The sequence below is a fragment of the Podarcis liolepis genome (assembly GCF_965112155.1).
Source record: "Podarcis liolepis genome assembly, chromosome: 17".
Classification (NCBI taxonomy): domain Eukaryota; kingdom Metazoa; phylum Chordata; class Lepidosauria; order Squamata; family Lacertidae; genus Podarcis; species Podarcis liolepis.
This window is the reverse complement of record NC_139571.1, coordinates 35,951,937-35,971,843: the sequence shown is the minus strand read 5'-3', so window position 1 is coordinate 35,971,843 and position 19,907 is coordinate 35,951,937. Positions and strand designations below refer to the sequence as shown.

The 19,907-nt window shown below is 43.5% G+C and overlaps 1 protein-coding gene and 1 long non-coding RNA gene across 2 annotated transcripts in view; one reads left to right on the top strand and one right to left on the bottom strand.

Annotated features, from left to right (window-relative positions):
- LOC310696310 (low-density lipoprotein receptor-related protein 2-like) overlaps positions 1-18,427 on the bottom strand; it is a 50,004-nt gene extending 31,577 nt beyond the window's left edge. The window contains exons 1-12 of the mRNA XM_083481619.1: positions 17,709-18,427; positions 16,559-16,672; positions 15,173-15,292; positions 12,984-13,208; positions 10,915-11,028; positions 10,696-10,815; positions 9,179-9,304; positions 8,522-8,728; positions 6,408-6,576; positions 4,626-4,791; positions 2,191-2,413; positions 472-597 (exon numbers count right to left, since the gene is read on the bottom strand). Coding sequence (XP_083337745.1) covers positions 472-597; positions 2,191-2,413; positions 4,626-4,791; positions 6,408-6,576; positions 8,522-8,728; positions 9,179-9,304; positions 10,696-10,815; positions 10,915-11,028; positions 12,984-13,208; positions 15,173-15,292; positions 16,559-16,672; positions 17,709-17,787 — 1,789 coding nt within the window. The 5' untranslated portion in view covers positions 17,788-18,427. The remainder of the gene's footprint in view (positions 1-471; positions 598-2,190; positions 2,414-4,625; positions 4,792-6,407; positions 6,577-8,521; positions 8,729-9,178; positions 9,305-10,695; positions 10,816-10,914; positions 11,029-12,983; positions 13,209-15,172; positions 15,293-16,558; positions 16,673-17,708) is intronic.
- LOC310696497 overlaps positions 13,685-19,907 on the top strand; it is an 18,674-nt gene continuing 12,451 nt past the window's right edge. The window contains exons 1-2 of the long non-coding RNA XR_014520571.1: positions 13,685-13,795; positions 18,925-19,029. This is a non-coding gene — a long non-coding RNA (uncharacterized lncRNA). The remainder of the gene's footprint in view (positions 13,796-18,924; positions 19,030-19,907) is intronic.

Genomic DNA, 19,907 nt, shown 5'->3' with positions numbered 1-19,907 from the left:
TCAGTTTAAAGCTATAGATGAGATGCTGGGGAAGCATTTATTACCACAAGCATTCTGGCCAATTGGATTTTGCATTTACATTAAAGCCAACTGAAGACAGACCTGCTTTATCTTTCTTTGACAGGAAGGCTGACGTGGTCACCCAGCCTTCCCATAGCTCCACAATGCAATGTTTCGTTCTCTTAAGTGTGTCAAAACATGGTGGCGGACCAAAACAGGAGATTCAAAACAATCCTGTCTGAAACTGAACTTCTGGGACTGTGCGACAGGTTTCTATAAAAATCATGGACACATCTCCATTCTAATCAACAGCTAGATAAAATTTAGCACCAGTAGTTTCTCATAAAAACCCCAGAACGCAATGTAGCACAAGCTTATCTGAACACTGGTATTTAACCCACCCCACAAAGAGGGATTCTCAAAGTGGTTTGTGGAAGGATTTTCACCCCAGATTTAAAAGCACAAGCCTACCTGCACATTGGTTTGAAGGCAAGAGGAAAGTGCCATCTGGACAGGCACACCTGTAGCCCTTGGGATGAACAGGTGACAAAAGGCAGATATGGCTACACAATCCAGGTGCACAGGCAGCTGTGTTACCTAGTGACCAAGATGATAAGTTAGACCAAGAATGGGGCCACCCCTTCCTAGGCTGAATCCAGTAATTAAACTTCCCGTGAATGCACAGACTACGTGTATTGCACACAAATGCTGAAGTTGATGCCAGCCACAGAATTCAGCAGTATGAGAAGATAGTTCTCATTTTCAGGCTCACCCCATCTACAGAACTTAGAACATGTATAAGACATCAAGGCAGCTATTTAGATAGCAAGAGCAAGCAGTTGTCTAAACCAGGGTTTCCCCATCTTGGGTCGCCAACTGTTTTTGGACTACAATTCCCATCATCCCCGACCACTGGTCCTGCTAACTAGGGATGGTGGGAGTTGTAGTCCCAAAAACAGCTGGAAACCCAAGTTGGGGAAACCCTGGTCTAAATTATACTTGGAGCCATTTTGAGATCAAGCAGGTTGCACACTGGCAGAAGGAAGACGCTGTGCAAATTAGGATTTGCCTACTCTGAATATAGGGACGCGGGTGGGCCAAATTGTCTATGTGGCAGGTGCATAGAAACCATTTCACCAAGTCAATGATCCTTGAGTCTGGGACAAGATAAACTGCACTGCAGTTTAACATTTCAAGTTAAAATGTGAAGTGTTAGATTTCTAAAGCCGGCATAGGCAAACTCAGCCCTCCAGCTGTTTTGGGACTACAATTCCCATCATCCCTGACCACTGGTCCTGTTAGCTAGGGACGATGGGAGTTGTAGTCCCAAAAACAGCTCGAGTTTGCCCATGCCTGTTCTAAAGCTTTAAGAGATAAGAGTTAATATTGAAAGGATGAAAAGCTACTGAAGACAATATGTTTTGTCTTAGATCTCCTTAATAAGCACATTTCTTTCCCTTCCAAGTATCCACACCTGAGGTCAGATATCTACTTAGAGAGCAAAGGGGTGGGGGCCTATACTTCAAGGCCCATGGGCCTTCTAGCTCTAAAGAGATCTTAATATTTTGTGAAGCGTTGTTCAAGGCTGCATTGGAGATGCACTCCATACACGGGGACAGGACTCCTTTATATTGGACACTTCTGCTTTTGTGTTAGGCGCATAGAGGACCTTGTATGTGGAGGCTTAAGCATGTGCATGCTTACCTAGCTGCATGTTCTGCCGAACAGAGCTCTTGGAATGCTCCCAACTGGGAGATACTTCCAAGTCCAACTGGTGGCCATTACAGTAGTTATGGCTGTCAAGTTTCAGATTCTTGAGGAAGCAAAACTGAAGGTTGTAGCAGGACAACTCTATGGTAGAACAGTACCATTGGGGTTTATAGCCTTTGGGTCACCTTAAGCACCCTTGGCCCAAGACAGGCCACTTGCCTGCTCCCCCAACCAGACATGTACCCAGCCCTCTACCAAGACAACAGTCGGTTTGTTAATATTAACTCTGCCTGGTCATGGGTATAGGTATTTAAAGGCAACACACATGGAAATGAGGAAATGAAATAGCCATTCCTGCTACCAGCCATGTCTTGCTCATAGTTATGGAGCTAGGGAGATTTAAAAATTGGTTTTATTTTTTTAAAAAATGCTTCCAATCCACCCTTCATTAAAAAAATTGACCTCGGGAGTTTTACTTACTTTGAGGCTGCAGTAGCTCATGCAGTACTGTGAACGAAGACACTGAAGAGTTCAGCAACACACCGACACCTGGGGAGGTGCGGGATGCAGACAGCAATTGCTCTTTGTCTGCCCAAATGATGGAATTCTCAAACACAGCGAGTCCCAGAGGGGCCTGTGCTTTCATCAGCTTCTCAGGGAAAGTGTACCTGCCAGTGCCGTCGGCCTTGATAGTCTCTATGGACTGAAGAGCAGAAACGCCAAGTCAGAATTCCCAAATCAGACTGAGAGGACTAGCACTCAAGCGCTTCAGGTGACAATTTCTATAGCCTTCGCCAGCTAATGAGCAGTTCACCTGAAGGTTTAGGGAGTACTGTTGCCCGCCCACCAGAACACCAAGCCAATTCAGAAGTGCTGGTGTGGAGCACACAAACACTGCTGTTGTTTACTGTGCTATTATCTTCCCATTGCCGCCACCGTGGGCTACATTATAGTGCAGGCAGCTCAACTAGAGTCAAGGCAACCAAAGAAGGTTCATGTCCCAGGTGTACACTAAAACCACTGTTCGGTTTTACTGAGCAAAGCCTTCCTCAGTGGGCAAAGGACCTCGGTTATGATATTCAATTGGAGAATTGGGAAAAATTGTGGAGAGTGAATATAAAATTTACAGCATGTGTACTGTTAAGGGAGAATATGTTAAAAATGTTATATAGGTGGTATATAACACCCGTTAAACTAGCCAAGATGTATAAAACAGATAACAAATGTTGGAAATGTAGACAAAAAGAAGGGACGTTCTATCACCAATGGTGGGAATGTGGGAAGGTTAAAAGCTTCTGGGACGAAGTCTATAATGAAATCAAAAAGATATTAAGCTACACATTTGTAAAGAAACCCGAAGCTTTTCTATTAGGTATGGTCGGAAAAGATATTAAAAGAAAGGATTGTAAAATCTTCCAATATGCGGTAACAGCAGCTAGAATCGTGGTGGCGCAGAAGTGGAAGCAGGAAGAAAGCCCAACGTTAACAGAGTGGAGATTAAAATTGACGGAATATGCGGAGTTAGATAAATTGACAGGGAAAATTAGATATATGAAGGATCAAAAATTTATAGATGACTGGGGAAAATTTGCGGATTATCTGGAGAACAAATGTTTAGTAAACACAACGCTAGTAGGATTTAAAGAGGCACTGTAAAACACTAAGAAGTATTGCTTATGGAAAACAATGTCTGAAAGATGGTACTAATGGCAGTACGAAAGATTGGAATGCGTTATAAAGAGATAAATACGAATGAATGTCAAGGACGTTGAAGGAAGTCCAAAAGAATGAGATGTATGAAACACGGATTTAATGTATATATATGGAAAGATTAATAAAAAATTTTAAAATGCAAAAAAAAAAAAAAAAAAAAGCCTTCCTCCAGAGGTTATGTGCAGACACATGCCATATGTAATTGCACCACTGTGCATTTGCCCCTCAAACCAACGTTTTGCATTTTTCTTTGTGGACAGTCCTTAAAACTACACTTCATTACAGATTCCTAGAGGGCTAAAGGCTCAAGTGGCTTCAGGGGCACCAAGTGGCTTCTGTCAACTTCAGCGGGTGGCCCATCTGCGCCCCTATCTGGACAGGGAACACCTAGCAGCGGTTCTCAACCTGTGGGTCCCCAGATGTTGTTGGACTACAACTCCCATCATCCCTGAGCTCTGGCCTTGCTAGCTAGGGGTGATGGGAGTTGTAGTTCAACAACATCTGGGGATCCACAGGTTGAGAAAGGCTGACTAGATTATGTTGCCTACACTCTGGTAACCTTTAGGTTAGATTACTGTAATGTGGGACTGCCTTTGAAGATCTGAACCTGGAGAAAAGTTGGACAGCTGGATTGCTAACCAATGCAAGACTGTCTGAACATATAAACACCTAGCTTTGAATCCTGTTCGCAACTTCATTTGGCTATAGTACTTCATTAGACATGGCATGCATTGTACAGGATTATTTTTTTTAAGTAAGTGGGGGGGGTGGTCCTGTGAGTTGTGAGTGCAGGGAAAGAGGACCTTCAAACCCTTCCTTCCAGTAGCACCTTAAAGACCAACTAAGTTAGTTCTTGGTATGAGCTTTCGTGTGCATGCACACTTCTTCAGATACACTTCAGTGTATCTGAAGAAGTGTGCATGCACACGAAAGCTCATACCAAGAACTAACTTAGTTGGTCTTTAAGGTGCTACTGGAAGGAATTTTTTTATTTTGACTATGGCAGACCAACACGGCTACCTATCTACTACTTCAAACCCTTGTCCTTGCCATGAAGTGAATGGAACAGCACCAATCCCACCAGACTTTCCAGCATGGAAAAAAGCTTCTGTTGGTACCAGATCACAATGAAATGTTACATCAAGATGCTACAGACTTGACACGGGCTTCTTTGTGATTTTCCGGTGCATCGAGTTTCATACCTTTTTATACACACTGATCCAGTACAATCTACTAGTTATATGATCAAGGGTCAATCCAACAGGGTCTTCAGCAGTTACGATTGCAAGTACATGTCTGTCTGAACCATCCATCCCCGCAGCTTCGATTACAGTCCTGTCTTGCTCACGATTCACCCAATACATGTAGCTGCAATAAAGAGAGGTGATCAGAGGACTGCACCATGTTACTGGGCTACTCAGCACTGCAGGAGCAGCATCCAGTATGATTGTTTTGGGACCAGCTACTCTTTGGCATGGGGACGCAGGTGGCGCTGCGGGTTAAACCACAGAGCCTAGGACTTGCCGATCAGAAGGTTGGCGGTTCGAATCCCTGCGACAGGGTGAGTTCCCGTTGCTCGGTCTCTGCTCCTGCCAACCTAGCAGTTCGAAAGCACGTCAAAGTGCAAGTAGATAAATAGGTACCACTCCGGTGGGAAGGTAAACTGCGTTTCCGTGTGCTGCTCTGGTTCGCCAGAAGCGGCTTAGTCATGCTGGCCACATGACCCGGAAGCTGTACGCCGGCTCCCTCGGCCAATAAAGCGAGATGAGCGCCACAACCCCAGAGTCGGTCACAACTGGACCTAATGGTCAGGGGTCCCTTTACCTTTACCTTTACTCTTTGGCATGCTTAAGAGCATAGCATGTCACACATCTCACTATTTCCACCCACAAGGAACATTTTCTTCCAAGTTAACACCTGAACAGATCATGAAGTGCCTTGATACATCAGTGCTGTGACTAAGCTTTCCAAGTTCCAGAATTCCTTTCTGCCACAGACTTATGCTGGCTACAGCCAGCTCATATACAGGACCTCAATTTGGACCATGTTGTGTGTTTTCAGTCACGCAAGGCCTGCCTTTCATCACAGAAGTTGCAACACAAGGGACGCAGGCTTCAGTGAGTGGGGATTACATGCAAGTACTCGTAGGTATTTGACTGGTAATTGTGTTGAGAGGGCAAAGGAGATCTTTATGCACTCTCAGAGGCATCTTTATATGTCCCAGGGCTAAGTGCTAGCTCCAAAATATTCCAGCTGAAGAACACCTTCATTCTCCGTACCTTGCATATAAATCCACTCAAGCCCTTAAACCAGTGTTTCCCCAACTTGGGTTTCCAACAGCTTTTGGACTACCGTTCCCATCATCCCTGACCACCGGTCCTGCCAGCTAGGGATGATGAGAGTTGTAGTCCAAGAACAGCTGGAGACCCAAGTTGGGGAAACACTGTCCTAAACGCTCTCATCCTATTGAATTATCTAGGGGCAATTCTGCTACACTCCTGGAAGTGTCACTATAAACGCATTACTCACCTTTGCCCATTTAGATTCAATATTCAAAATGCCTTGGATACAAGCAAAACTTATTTGGGATCCACATAATCAACAGATGCTTTATTGCATATCCAAACTAAGAATGGAACATGTATAGCTACGGACAGGGCATTAATTTGCTACCAGATTTTCTAGTTACCTCCACCACCACCCACCTCCATGTTTCTTCTACAGACACTCATTTTTCTACCCACAACATCCATTTGGGAAATCCGCTTCCTGGAGCTCTGTGGCTGACTTGGCTATGGTTTGCCTATGGTAGAATAGGAAACTGCAGTATTGTATCTTAAGAGATGCAGTGGGTCATCTAAAAGGAAGCAGCCTTTCAGATTTCACCCTTAACATGCGCCCATCCCTAGTAAAGCAATAGAGACTTCAAGCCAGGCTATTCCAGACAGATTCCAAGTCACAGCAGTGAAGCAAGGAATGTTTACCTTTTTTCTGGAAACGTAACGAGTTGTTCTGGCAACACGTTCTTCTCCAGGATCTTCACGTAGCCTCTGCCATCACTCAGGCCAGCAAAGATGGCGCCAGGGGCACTGCTGGTCCAATATAACTGCCCTGTGAACCAGTCTACAGATATACTGTTGACACTGCCAGCATCTAGGAGAGAAACATTTATAGAAGCTCAGTAGTTTCATAACCCTTGGGATCTTGGGACTCAGCTACATTAGTCAAAAAACAATGTTTTGAATGCATTAAGCATATAACACCAGATGGCGCTGGAGAGCAAAAAAAATAATATTTGCAATTTTACATAGCTTTTTTTCCCTTTTGTTATAAGGATTTAATTTCTGACTTATTTATTGTGTGAACTATCCAGCCAGCAGTGGCAGCCAGCGGAGATGCACGTCTACTGTGGCTGCTGCTGCTTTCCTGCTGACTGAGAAAAGCTGCTCCACCTCAGTGCCAGGGGAAGGTAGTGCCGTGGTGCCTTGAAGTGAGGGCAATCAGCTGCCCTGTTCTCCTTTAGGATGAGGGAAGGCAGCTCAGATCCGCAGCGTTATCAGCAGAGATCATTGTGCGATATCCGTAGTGCCTTGAAATCGGCTAGCCTCTCCCTCGAGCGAGAAGTATTATATTGCTGTGTATTGCCGCGTCAAAATCGTTACCGCAGTGTCATTTCAAAACTGATTTTGGCCAATACAGTCGTACCTTGGTTCTCGAACAGAATGTGTTCCAGGAGTCCGTTCAACCCCAGAACCATTCGAAAACCAAGACACAGCTTCCGATTGGCTGCAGGAGCGTTTGGCTTCCAAAAATTTTCGATCGTTCGGGAGCCAAAACGTACGAGTTCCAAGGCGTTCGGCAACCAAGGTATGACTTTATATTGAAAAAAATGCTGAAGACCATAAAATCTGTGGTATTGCCATGCAAAAATGACAAAAAAATAGTTAGGGGTGAGGCAAGGGATGGGGCCATGGAGGACCCCCTGGGTGTGTTCCCCGGACCCCCCAGAGGTTCCCAGACCACTAATTTGGAAGCACTTCTCCAGAAACAAACTCCTGTAAGAGGAAGTTTAAAACTCTGCTTGGGAGCATGAACAGGAAACTTAACAAATCCCCGTGCTGCTTTTGTGCTGTATTTTAATTTGCCATGCCACTCCACTTAGGATTCCCATGTAACCCACTAATAGCTGAATATATTGCTTTCACAGCCAATCCCTGTCTGGAATTACAAATCATGTTGGGAGCTCAAACAGGAGTAAGCAACGATGATGCAAGGGTTTGTCTTGTCCATAAAAGGCAAACCCACCTATTTATTTATTTTTAAAACAATTTTTATTAAAATTTTCCATTTTAACAATTCAATCAAATCACATTAAATATTCCAAATTATAAAAATACATATCATATAGTCCAAATATTCCGCCAAATTATAAATTTTTATTGGGGCTTCCCATGCTTCAAGTTCGGCGGGGCTCTGACCATCTTATATCTCTACTGCCTTGAGTTTCCAATAGTTCCTTTAATTCTTCCTGTTATTACCTTTCCTAACAGGCAAACCCACCTAGATTGTTACTCCAAAAGTAGAATGTAGTGTCCAACCAAGGAAGAATAGAGTCTACGCCACCATGTTTTCAGCTCATAATATCTAGTCTTTTTATATATGCAAGGAATATTCTGTCCAGCTGCTAAGAAAATAAGCACCTGCTTTCAGGATTCAGGCCACTTATTAAAATTATGTCCAAGTGCTTTAAGTGATGTTATTTGTTGCATTTACATTTAAACAGCAATTACTACTTATGCGCCTATGGCATGTGTTGCATGTTGTTCTGTCCTTCTTCACCTACTTTAAACCTCAGGCCAAGTGAACAACTGGTCAGAAGCTCACCCTGTTAGCATCATTTTTCCAGTCCAGCACCACCCACTATATTGCACCAGCTCTCAGTGTACTTTTAAAGATCACTGCCGAGAAGCCTTGCCACAGGCTTCCAAGGACACAATGGGATGCTGTAGTATTTGGCCAATGACTTAGTAACTGCAAGTATATTAGGAGCTTTCTATAGATAAGGATGCAGTTACAGCAAGTATATCAACAGCTTTACCTGGATACAGAAGCATCTCATTTTTTCCTGGTAAATAGATATGAAGCTTTCTTCCTTCATCAACCCAATAATAGGCTTTCCTTAATGAGTCGTAGGCAACAGAGCTGGGCGACGCCCTTATAGACATTAGAGTTTTCAGTTCATGAGTTTTTACATCCAGGACAGCAAGATCACGACCAACAGCCAGAAGTATTTTTGTAGCACCATCTGGAGGAGATTTTTCATTATTAGGCCTTGTCCCAGAATGCAATCCTGCTCATTATTAGCTGTTGAGCTATAGAAAATCTAGCCAGTAAGAAGATATTCAAGCTGTAGCCAATAGCCTTACTTACTAGAGTTGTCCTTTATGGGAGACATCTGTTAAATATCTCTGCTTAGTTGCACTGCACATACCCAAACTAAGACATGCAATCCTAACTTTTTGTTGCTTTTTGTATTCTAACCTCACAGATTGTCTGTTGAGAACATGCGGTTAACTTGCCCACAAGAGCTCAATTCCCCTCTATTTGCCAGAAACCTGAGCATTACCTCTACAAAAGAAATTACAAGCGTACCAACTTTTGCCAAGCTAGGCAGTCTTGTGCTTCCCATGTCTCCATCTCCCTGCAAATCAGCACTCAGAGCTGGAATTCATGCTCCATGTAACTGAGGGCCTACCTGCAGTCCTACAAGTAGTTCCGTTGGAGAGCCAGTACCCATGGACACAGTCGCAGGTAAAAGAACCTACTGTGTTCTTGCACAACTGGCTACAAGGACCGTAAGCCATTGAACACTCATCAACATCTGCAACGAACAAGCAGAGTCAGTGTAATGTACATAAGTTCCTGTAGTCTAGGAAGGGCTGCTATAGCCATGAAGTACTACTAGCTTATCTATCTATCTATCTATCTATATGATTACTATATATTTATTTAAACCACTTAAAGGTAAAAGGTAAGGTAAAGGTTACCCCTGCCCGTATGGGCCAGTCGTGTCCAACTCTGGGGTTGTGCGCCCATCTCACTTAAGAGGCCAGGGGCCAGCGCTGTCCGAAGACACTTCCGGGTCACGTGGCCAGCGTGACAAGCTGCATCTGGCGAGCCAGCGCAGCACACGGAAACGCCGTTTACCTTCCCGCTAGTAAGCGGTCCCTATTTATCTACTTGCACCCAGGGGTGCTTTCGAACTGCTAGGTGGGCAAGCGCTGGGACCAAACGACGGGAGCGCACCCCACCGCGGGGATTCGAACCGCCGACCTGACGATCGGCAAATCCTAGGCGCTGATGTTTTACCCACAGCGCCACCCGCGTCCCTATTTAAACCACTTGCATTTATTTAAACCACTTTTTCCACTTGCAGGACTCAAGGTGGCCTACGGATATGAACAAGAATTGCTAAAAACAGAAAGGCAGCCATTAAAAACAATTTAACTACACACACACTTACATAGAATCTGTTTGAAACATACAAATAATTACAATAGAAACAGTACCAGTCAATTCATTAAGAGTAGCCAATTCCCAAAAGCCTGTTGGAAAAAGTAGGTCTTCATCTGCTGGCGGAAGGACAAGGAGCCAGCCGGTCTGGCTTCTCTAGGGAGGGAGTCCAGAGTCTGGGAGCAACCACCGAGAAGGCCCTCTCCCACATTCACAACCAAGAGCGCCTGTGAGAATGGTGGGACCAAGAGAAGGGCCTCCCCTGAACATCTCAAAACCTGGGCAAGTTCGTATGTGGGATTTCAGTCTTTCAGATGTCTTGGACCCCAGCCATGTAGGACTTTATAGGTCAGAACTCTGAATCTGTGGCGACATCAAGGTCTATTTTGATGCTGATCATCGATTTCCTTACTTGGACAGCTTGGGTGTCGGCATCCCAAGACCTCCTTGTGAAAAGCAGTATTCAAGCCAACTTGGAAAGCTCTTCTAGCCAATTGGTATTCAAGCTGGTGGGTTAGGACCAACTACTGAGAGTCGCAGTCTGCTCTATGGCATATTTCAAAAGCAGCACTACCACCATACAAAAAATGATTTAAAAAATCAGGTCCTCAAATGTGTATCTGGGATAAAAATGGGTCTTTGGTCAGAAAAGGTTGAAGATTGTTATAGTGTCCCAGGATATATGAATGGTCACGACTTGCAGTTTAGAGAACTTTCTCCAGTTCTAAATAGTGAGCGCCTGTTTTATTTTACATATACCTGCACAGTCTTGACCATTGGCCTGAAGATTCCAACCAGGACCACACGAACACCTCGCACCCCAATGAGTCTCAGTGCAATTCTGCATGCAGCCTCCATTGTTCAGAGTGCAGTTCTTACCTAGATGCATAGAACAAGAGTTAAACAGAGCTGACACCCTCTAACAGCTGACTAGAACACTCTTAATTATTTACTATACGAGTGTAAACAATTAATTACCGCAGGTGCTGGGTTCATCGGTGCCATCTAAACAGTCTTTCACTTCGTTGCACATTAGAGATTCCATAATGCATTTCCCTTTATCACAATGGATCATTCCTTCTGGGCAGTAGGCTGTAAATTAGTTAGATTTATGCACAAGGTTAAATGTGTCAGCAACCAGTTCAAGACATCTAATGTATTGTGCGCCCTATTCCATTTCCTAGAATATTTACACATTGCCTGAGTGTATCTACTACCATTGTAGTCCAGTTTGTTACACAGCCAATGGAAATAATAATATAATAATTTCCCCAGCCACTCTAGGTGGCTTCCAACAAAGTATTAAAATACAATAGTCTATTAAACGTTAAAAGCTTCCCTAAACAGGGCTGCCTTCAGATGTCTTCTAAAAGTCAGGTAGTTGTTTATTTCCTTGACATCTGATGGGAGGGCGTTCCACAGGGCGGGTGCCACTACCGAGAAGGCCCTCTGCCTGGTTCCCTGGCTTCTCGCAGTGAGGGACCCACCAGAAGGCCCTTGGCACTGGACCTCAGTTTTCGTGCAGAATGATGGGGGTAAAGATGCTCCTTCAGGTATGCTTTATAAGAAATGCTTTATAAGGCAGGTTCAAGATACTGATTAAGCCTTTGAACAGTTTCAGCACTGGATATGTGAAGAGTGATGTTTTAATTTGGCCTTTTCTAAGACAAAGCTGTCTGATGCCAGCTCCAGATATTGGTATTGAATACATGGTGTAATCAACTTTGCTAGAATATTAGGGTAGCACCCAATAAAATACATCTTAAGTTAGCACCATACAAGTTTATGCATCTGAAAAAGTCTAATTCTGAAGAAAACAGAATCCTTAGTTTTCAAACACATGTCCACCGCAGCCAAAGTCTGAAGCTCAGTTTGGACAAGATGCAACAAGTTTTTAAAAATTAAAATATACCAGCATGGGCGTAGCCAAGGTGAGTCGGGGGGGCAGCTGTACCCCCCCAATCAAGTAAAATAGAAATACTTAACTGAGCAATCACATTGGTTCTGCCCCCAACAGAAGCCCTGCCCCCAAAAATCCTGGCCACACCCATATATACCAGCAGTGTGCTATGCAGCATCTTATTAAACTGAGTTCCCTCATCTTCAACATACAGTAGCAGAAGACCTTAAACCAGCTCTGTCAAATACTTCCCAGCAAAATTGAATCCTGTGTGAGGGGGGGAAGGGGAAGTTACTTGAAAACTTGCAGGTTCCAAATCTTTGGAAGCAGTTTTAGAAAAACTACTGCCCAAATAGTTTTTTTACTTTTAAACAAACTTTATCCAAACCATCTACTGAAAGTTGCAGCCTGATAATCTCTTCCTGATATGTCTTCAGAGGGCAACTACAGGAAGTCTCAAGCGCAACTTTTTAAGATGCATTTTCACAACTGCATAGCTGTCAACTTACAGATTTGAAAATAAGGGACCAGTAGCCTTGAAAATAAGGGACCAGCAGCCAAAATAAGGGACCTGCAGCCTCACCTGTTCCAGGCACTCCAGTCTTCCTGTCCTCCTGCAGTCTGGTCAAACTCATGCTGGTAGCTTCGAGAACACTGTCCAACCAACTTTGTAACCAGAGGTTCAACTGAACAGAATCTGAATCACATGCACCACAAGGCCTATGCAGCCTCAACTTAAGATGGCTTCCCAACCTGGCTTTGCACTGCAAAGTTTGCAGCAGCACGTGCAACAAAATGGCGTCCAGCATTCAAAAAACCCCTCAGCTTGCATTAACTAGCCACACACAAGGCATGCAAGCTCCACCCCCCAGTCATTCTTCGACTTCTTATTGAGTGAGCAACACAGCCAAACAACACAGTTGGAGCCTCCCTCCTCCCTGGCCGGCAGGGAGGGAGGGAAAGGAGCTGCTTCCTTTGAAATTTAAGGGACATAATTTAAGGGACATTTAAGGGACATCCATCAATAAGGGACAGCAGCGGGACATGGCGCTGGAATAAGGGAATGTCCCTTCAAATAAGGGACACTTGACAGCTATGCAACTGGATGGACACCTATATGCCTCTGAAAGGAGGCCAAGCTGCTTACCACAACCATCTTCATCCGAGCGGTCACCGCAGTTGTCTATGCCATTGCACTTCCAGTCCTCCATAACGCACACCCTGTTCTTGCACTGCCACTGTCCAGCCAAGCAGTTTTTCGGGGGACAGTTTGCTTCATCAGAACCATCTTCACAATCTTTATGCTGATCACATACTTTCCATGGATCAATGCATTGCTTATTTCCTCGACATGGAACTTTGTCTCCACAAACTGCAATGATATTGGAGCAACAGAATGAATGACTTGCCCTTCTAATCCTTCATTCATGTGGTCAACACTGTAAGGTGCTCCAAGCTCAATCCACTAGGAGGAAGGCTATGTGAAGGTCTAGGTTGGAAACTACCCCATCCTTCAACAGCAGACAAATGTCTGTGTTAAGTTGTGGGTGAACATATCAGACGACACAGTGATTCTTCAAACAGCTCTTGTTTATTTACAGGCCAGAACAGAACTGGACTGAAGGGTTCAGTCAGCCTGCTTATATAGAGCTCCAGTACAACGTAACTGTAACAATTTTCTAAAACTATCCAATCACTGAACATCACTTTCGATCCAATCCCTTATTTGCATAACTATCTACAGTATCCCCTGCTGGCCCAGGGTGAGAACTTCAGTACATAACAGTCTGGAATACCATGCTTAAGTAATATGCATTGTGAGTGCATAAGGACTTGTGTTCAGTTCCCAGAACCTCCAGTTAAAGTCTACAGACTAAGAAAAGATCTCTCCACAAGACCTTGAGAGCAAGGGGAACTGGGTTATAGGTGGACCAAAGGCACCACATGTTCAAAGTTCAGGTAAGAAGAGTTTCTCAGAGACATGTGGAATTTAAGACTGCTGAACTGTTCATAGGAAAGTTTTAGAGATGAGGACTTATTTTCTTGCTAAGGGACTCCTTGTCCCTCGCATGCAGGCAGCTTGACCCACCCTAAGTGCCAATGCTGCCCTTTTGGATAAAAAGGATTCTCTGTATTTACCTTCACCTTGCCCCAGCGTTATAACATAATATACCTCATGTAGTTTCCAAAGGGCTTACCAGCTACAATGAAGGGACAAAACATTCAACTGCCTTGAGATTCAGAAGCTGGTATTATTAGTAACTGGGAAAATAAGGCAACCACCTCTTCCTGCAGCAGAATCTAGGCTGAACACTGCAGAAAGTGCAGTGGTACCTTGGCTCTCAAACTTAATCTGTTCTGGAAGTCCGTTCCAAAACCCAAGCGTTCCAAAACCAAGTTGCACTTTCCAATAGAAAGTAATGCAAAATGGATTAATCCGTTCCAGACTTTTAAAAACAACCCCTAAAACAGAAATTTAACATGAATTTTACTAGTTATAGGTAGGTAGCTGTCTTGGCCTGCTGTAGTCGAAACAAAATTAAAAAATTCCTTCCAGTAGCACCTTAGAGACCAACTAAGTATGTTATTGGTAAGAGCTTTCGTGTGCATGCACACTTCTTCAGAATTTTACTAACGAGACTGTTGATCCATAAAATGAAAGCAATAAATGTACTGCAGTCACACAATCAATCAATCAATCAGTAGCTGAATTGGGTTCCACAGAGTCACACACAAAAAGAGCCACAAAAACGCAAAATAGCAAAAACAGACAGACCTCAGCGTAACACTCAAAATGGAAATGTGGCATGCAAAATGGAAGTGTGGCACTCAAATCAGAAGTGTAACAGTCAAAACGAAGCATGTTTGGCTTCCGAAAAAAGTTAGCAAACAGGAACACTTACTTCCGGGTTTGCAATGTTTGGGTTCCAAGTTGTTTGAGTACCAAGGTGTTTGAGTACCAAGGTTTGTACCATTGTACCAGCAGAAGCCCAGATGATAGTACTCCCTTCAGCATTTTGCCTTCCTACTAGGGATGAGGTTATTCCTTCCCTCATCTGCCAGCAGCTAAGAAGCAGGGCTCGGCTGAAAGACCAGCTCCATCCGTGTTGAGAACAAGGATTGCCCAGCCTCTCTTAGTGTAAGGAAAAATTTATATTGGACTTTAAGCTGGCCTCTGCTTCAACAGCTTCTGCACTGGGGGTTGCCTACAGCAAACTCTTCACTCAGTCAAGAGATGGAGGAGATAAATGCAAGGGGCATCAGTTGCACTGCACCACAGAGAAAGCCGGAGAAGCAAAATACCCGGGAAATGTTGAAAAATGGTTTTGAGCGTACCACAATTCTCTTCATCTGAGCCATCCATGCAATCACTGACGCCATCACAAAGCCAAGTAGCAGAAACGCAGCTTCCATCTTTGCACTGCCATGCATTCGGATCACCACGACATCCTTCGTCTGAACGATAAAAGTTATTTAGCTTGATTTAACACTATACTTAGCTGGAGTGGTTAGGTACTCTCCCCTTTTAATAATAATAATTTGTATTTATACCCCGCCCTCCGGGCTCAGAGCGGCTTACAAGCAATAATAAAAACAAGTTGAATGATTACAACTTAAAAACAAAATTAAAACGCAACATTAAAATATTGCAACATTAAAATATTAAAATGTAGCCTCACCGCAGGAGGAGAAGGAAAAGAAAAAAGAAAGAGGGAGGGAATCAAATTGGCTCCAAGCCAAAGGCCAGGTGGAACAGCTCTGTCTTACAGGCCCTGCGGAAAGAAATCAGATCCTGCAGGGCCCTGGTCTCATGAGGCAGAGCGTTCCACCAAGTCGGGGCCAGAGTTGAAAAGGCCCTGGGTTCTGGTTGAAGCTAATCTAACTTCCTTAGGGCCCGGGACCACTAGGGTGTTGCTATTTATGGACCTTGAGGCTCTCCGTGGGGCATACCGGGAGAGGGGGTCCCGTAGGTACAAGGGTCCTAGGCCGTGAGGACCTTTTAAAAGAATGTTGCCTTTAGGGTAGTTGCCAAGGAGGACTTTAGTAGCCTGGGAAGTTGCTTTGAAATCAACGTCCACCGCAGAGATGCTACAGTTTAAAGGACTTGGCATGCGTAATAAAATTATTTCATGAAATTTATACACCGCTTGATTAATGTTTTCAGAAAGCAGTTTACTAAAAAAAACCATGGATACACAAGTTATCTTGGAAAGACATTAGCTTAACCATTGAAGTGACTAGGGAAAACAGTTTCAGCTGTCCCAGGAAACAACAAACTATTAAAAGTCCATCTCAAAATGTTTATCAGAAGCCTTGGTATCCAACCTTGGCAGGCCCAGATTTAGGTTTGATGGGGCCCTAAGCTACTGAAGGTAATGGGGCCCTTTATATGTCCAGCTGTCCTTTGTCAACAACAAATTGTCACTGTTTTTTGTGTTGAATACATGCTATATGGTAATTTATGGACCTAATAGGTATCTAAAGTCATTTGTACATAACAAATAGGAGCCTACACAACACAAAACACTGTTGCTGTATGTAGGTTTTATTTTGTTTTTTATCTTATATTTTGGAAATGTACATCCAGTTTTTTCCCTTTAATTTTTTTGGGCCCCCCCAAGAGAGTGGGGCTATAGCTTGTTTAGCTTATATGTAAATCCGGCACTGAACCTTGGTCTTCCAAATGGACTCTCAGCCATTTGAAGGCTCTGGAAGGCTTACCACAATGCTCATCCGAACCATCAGGGCAGTCTTGCTCTCCATTACAAAGCCACGTCAAAGGAATGCACTTATCTCCACAGACAGCTTGCTGAGAGATACTGCAAACGTTTCCATCTGTACAAGGCAAATAGGATATAGTCACTCTCTGTCCTCTCCACCCTAACTCCCCCCACCCCAAATCTGCTAGATTGAAGGGGGGGGACCTCCAAAATGGGTTCATGGGGGAGGGGGCAGCACACAGGAAGGAACCCCTACTGCACAGGAAAAAAGCCCTTGTAGCAGCTGAACTCATTTTGATACCATCCATAGTTTGTTTTTTTGCAAGACTCTTTAAAAAGCCAACTTGTTTTTTTTTAAAAAGCATGATAGTGTACAATAAAGTCATTCAAACATCACAAAATGAAGGATACAAAGCAAAATTATTTATACACACACATTACTCATTTCATTTAGCCTCACTTCCCCAATAAGTATCCCTTGAACTACCATGTGGTTTCATTTGTTTATTAAATTTATATCCCACTGGTCCTTCCAGAGAAGCCTAGAGCTGCAAACTAAGGAGATTAAAGACTACTGTGTAAAAAAACAAAAACCCGAAAGCAATGCCAGCTTGAGAGGAGAGAGGCATATCATCCCCCCAAAAAACCAGAGTCCTTTCTGTTGGGGATAATTCAGACTGAAATTCCACTACCACAAGGTGACAAAAAAAGGTTATGTATGCTACTACTGCGCCTGTGTTTTGTTAGCATCAGAATGGAAAACGAGGTCCCAACCAAAGAATGGCAACTTAAGTTGACAGAATATGCACAACTTGCAGAGGCAACACAGAATAAGAGAACTATAAGAATATATGTTTAAAGAAGACTGGAAAACGTTTATTGAATGTATGGGAAATCATTGTGTACAGCTGAAAACGCTGGCAGCCTCAAGATAAATTCAACAATGTAAACAAGTTGTGATGGATGCAATAATGGAATACCGAATGGAATAGTTTTTGTAAAATATGCAGGGATTTGTGGTGCGTAAAATGAACCATGGAAAGAGAAAAAGGGAAGTCATTGGTATTTTAAAGATGTCAAATGAGTTTTTTAAATTGCAAAACAGAAAATTTATACATATATATATATATAGCCCACGACCCCACTCTCACCTTTGTTGGGGAGCAAACCCCACCCAGTCGCAGTAGCGAAGAGCAGCAGCAGCGCAGCCTGGAGCGTAGCGCGCCCCATAACGCGCGGAAAAAGCGCGCAGGAGCAGCGCGAGAAACAAAGGCGAGCACAGAAAGAATAAAAGAGCGGGGGAAAGCAGTAACGGAGAAGAAGCGCGGAGAAGCTTTTATCCCCCGCGCAAGAGTCCCAGTGGGTGGGGTAGCGGCTGGGCGCGGCTCCGGCATTTAGAAGTCCCGTTGCGAGGATCAGGCCCTTTAATCCCCAGACAAGCGCAGATGGAGTCGCGAGGCCCTAATCCTGACGCTCCTCCAAGCCCCGGCACCACGTAGCTTGTTTGCAGCAAGACCCGATGACTGCAACCCTTACTAGGGAGTAAACCGCCTTCGCCGCAACAGGGCTTGCTCCCGAGTAAACGCAGATGGAGTTGGCCTGCTTTGTGGTGGCTCCTCCTTTGTGGGAACTGAGACCAGCTTAGTGGATCTTTAGGCGCCAGGCAAATTTCACTCCCTCTATCCTTTGGCCTTTAACTATCTGTGGCCATTTTAGAAGTACGCAGGATATTTTTCATGTTTTTCCTCTTGTGTCAATATATCTGTGTTGTCTGTTTGGCTGGTTGTAAGTCAATTTAGGTTTGCCTTGGGCAGGATAAAGTGACTAACTAGAAAAAGCTGTGCTAAAACCCCATCCAACTCAATGCTGGTCCAACTCAATCTCTTATATCTGTAATAAGAGTATGTTATTACTCAAACCGAATTTGCTTTAGTTTTAATCTGGTTTTGCTGAAGTGATTTGTTAATCTATCAATGAAACTGTTAGTTTATTTAGTTTTGAATTGTAATTAAGTACTGAATTTATTGGCTCCTGGGTTCATACGGAGGTAATTTTACTGAGGAAATGCTTGTAAAGTTACATTCACAGGCGGGGAGGGGAGATGGATTATAATTGCTGGTAACAGGCAGACATTTTTAACTGCCGAATCTTCTTCCGGGCATAGAGCTGCAATATTGTGCTAAGCTTCACCAGTTGAATTCCTGTCTGTTATTGCTGCTGCTAAATGCATACAGACCTTTGTTAGAAAAACAAATATTTCATGCCCAGTCATGTTGTGAAACTGGTAAACTGCAAGGGACATATTCCAGCCACTTTGAAGAAGGCTTATGCTATGTTTTGATTGATAAATCTATGCTAATGTTTCAGGTGCTGAAAATATCATTTATAGCCTTATCTTCAGAAGATGAAAGACTCCCGCTGAAAAGGCAGTTTCGAATGCCAGGGTACCAAAGATCCACAGCTAATTTAGTGGTATGTTACTTAACTTTTGCTAAAAACAATACTATATTCGTTCTTATGAAACTACCATGCACAAGACAGAAAAGATAAGTCGGTTCCGAGATAACTGTGATGTCAGGAGCAAGGTTATCCTTCATGCCAGCAGTGGGAAAGAGTACTAACAGAATCCTGTCATCAGAAGTAAGTCCCACCAGGTAAATTGAAATTTTGCTCTTTAGGAAGTGCAAAGTACACCCACCTGTCTGTGATTAACTCAACAGGGCTGGCTTTTAATTTGGCGTGTACAGAATTGCACTATTAATGTTTATTTTGAGGCAAAAGCTGCTCGCAGTTATGGATGCAGCTGTAACTATCATGAAACCCGCAAAACAGGTATGAGCCACTGACTGTATTCACAATCTTGGACCCTGCTGTTTTAAAAAGCAGATCAAGCTTTTCCCTGAAGACTTATACATATTAAGTAGCAAAGTACAATGTTGAGGGGGATGGGTTCCCTTCAGCAATATTTAATTGTATTGAAAATGTCAATAGGATTCAGCTGTTGCTCGCCAGCAGGATCTTACCATGATAACGTGCAATGGCTTTATTTTCAAAAGAAATTTGAGGTCATGTGGCATTTTAAACTTAAAGACATTGTTTCTGTTTAAAAATGATTTCCATTTGATTTTACATGAACACATTTGTATTACGCGAAGGAAAATTAAAATCGTATTATAATAAGAGATTAATGATATTTTGCTAGGCTGCGTAGAATGGCGTTTGTTGGAGCCTAGTTGTATTGCCAGTTTTAGAAGTCTGGTCTTTCTGGCTGACAGCTGGCACGGCAGTTCCAAAACAAAGGAGAATAAAGCTTATGGTAAACCATCTCCACCTCTGAATTCTCTTTCCTG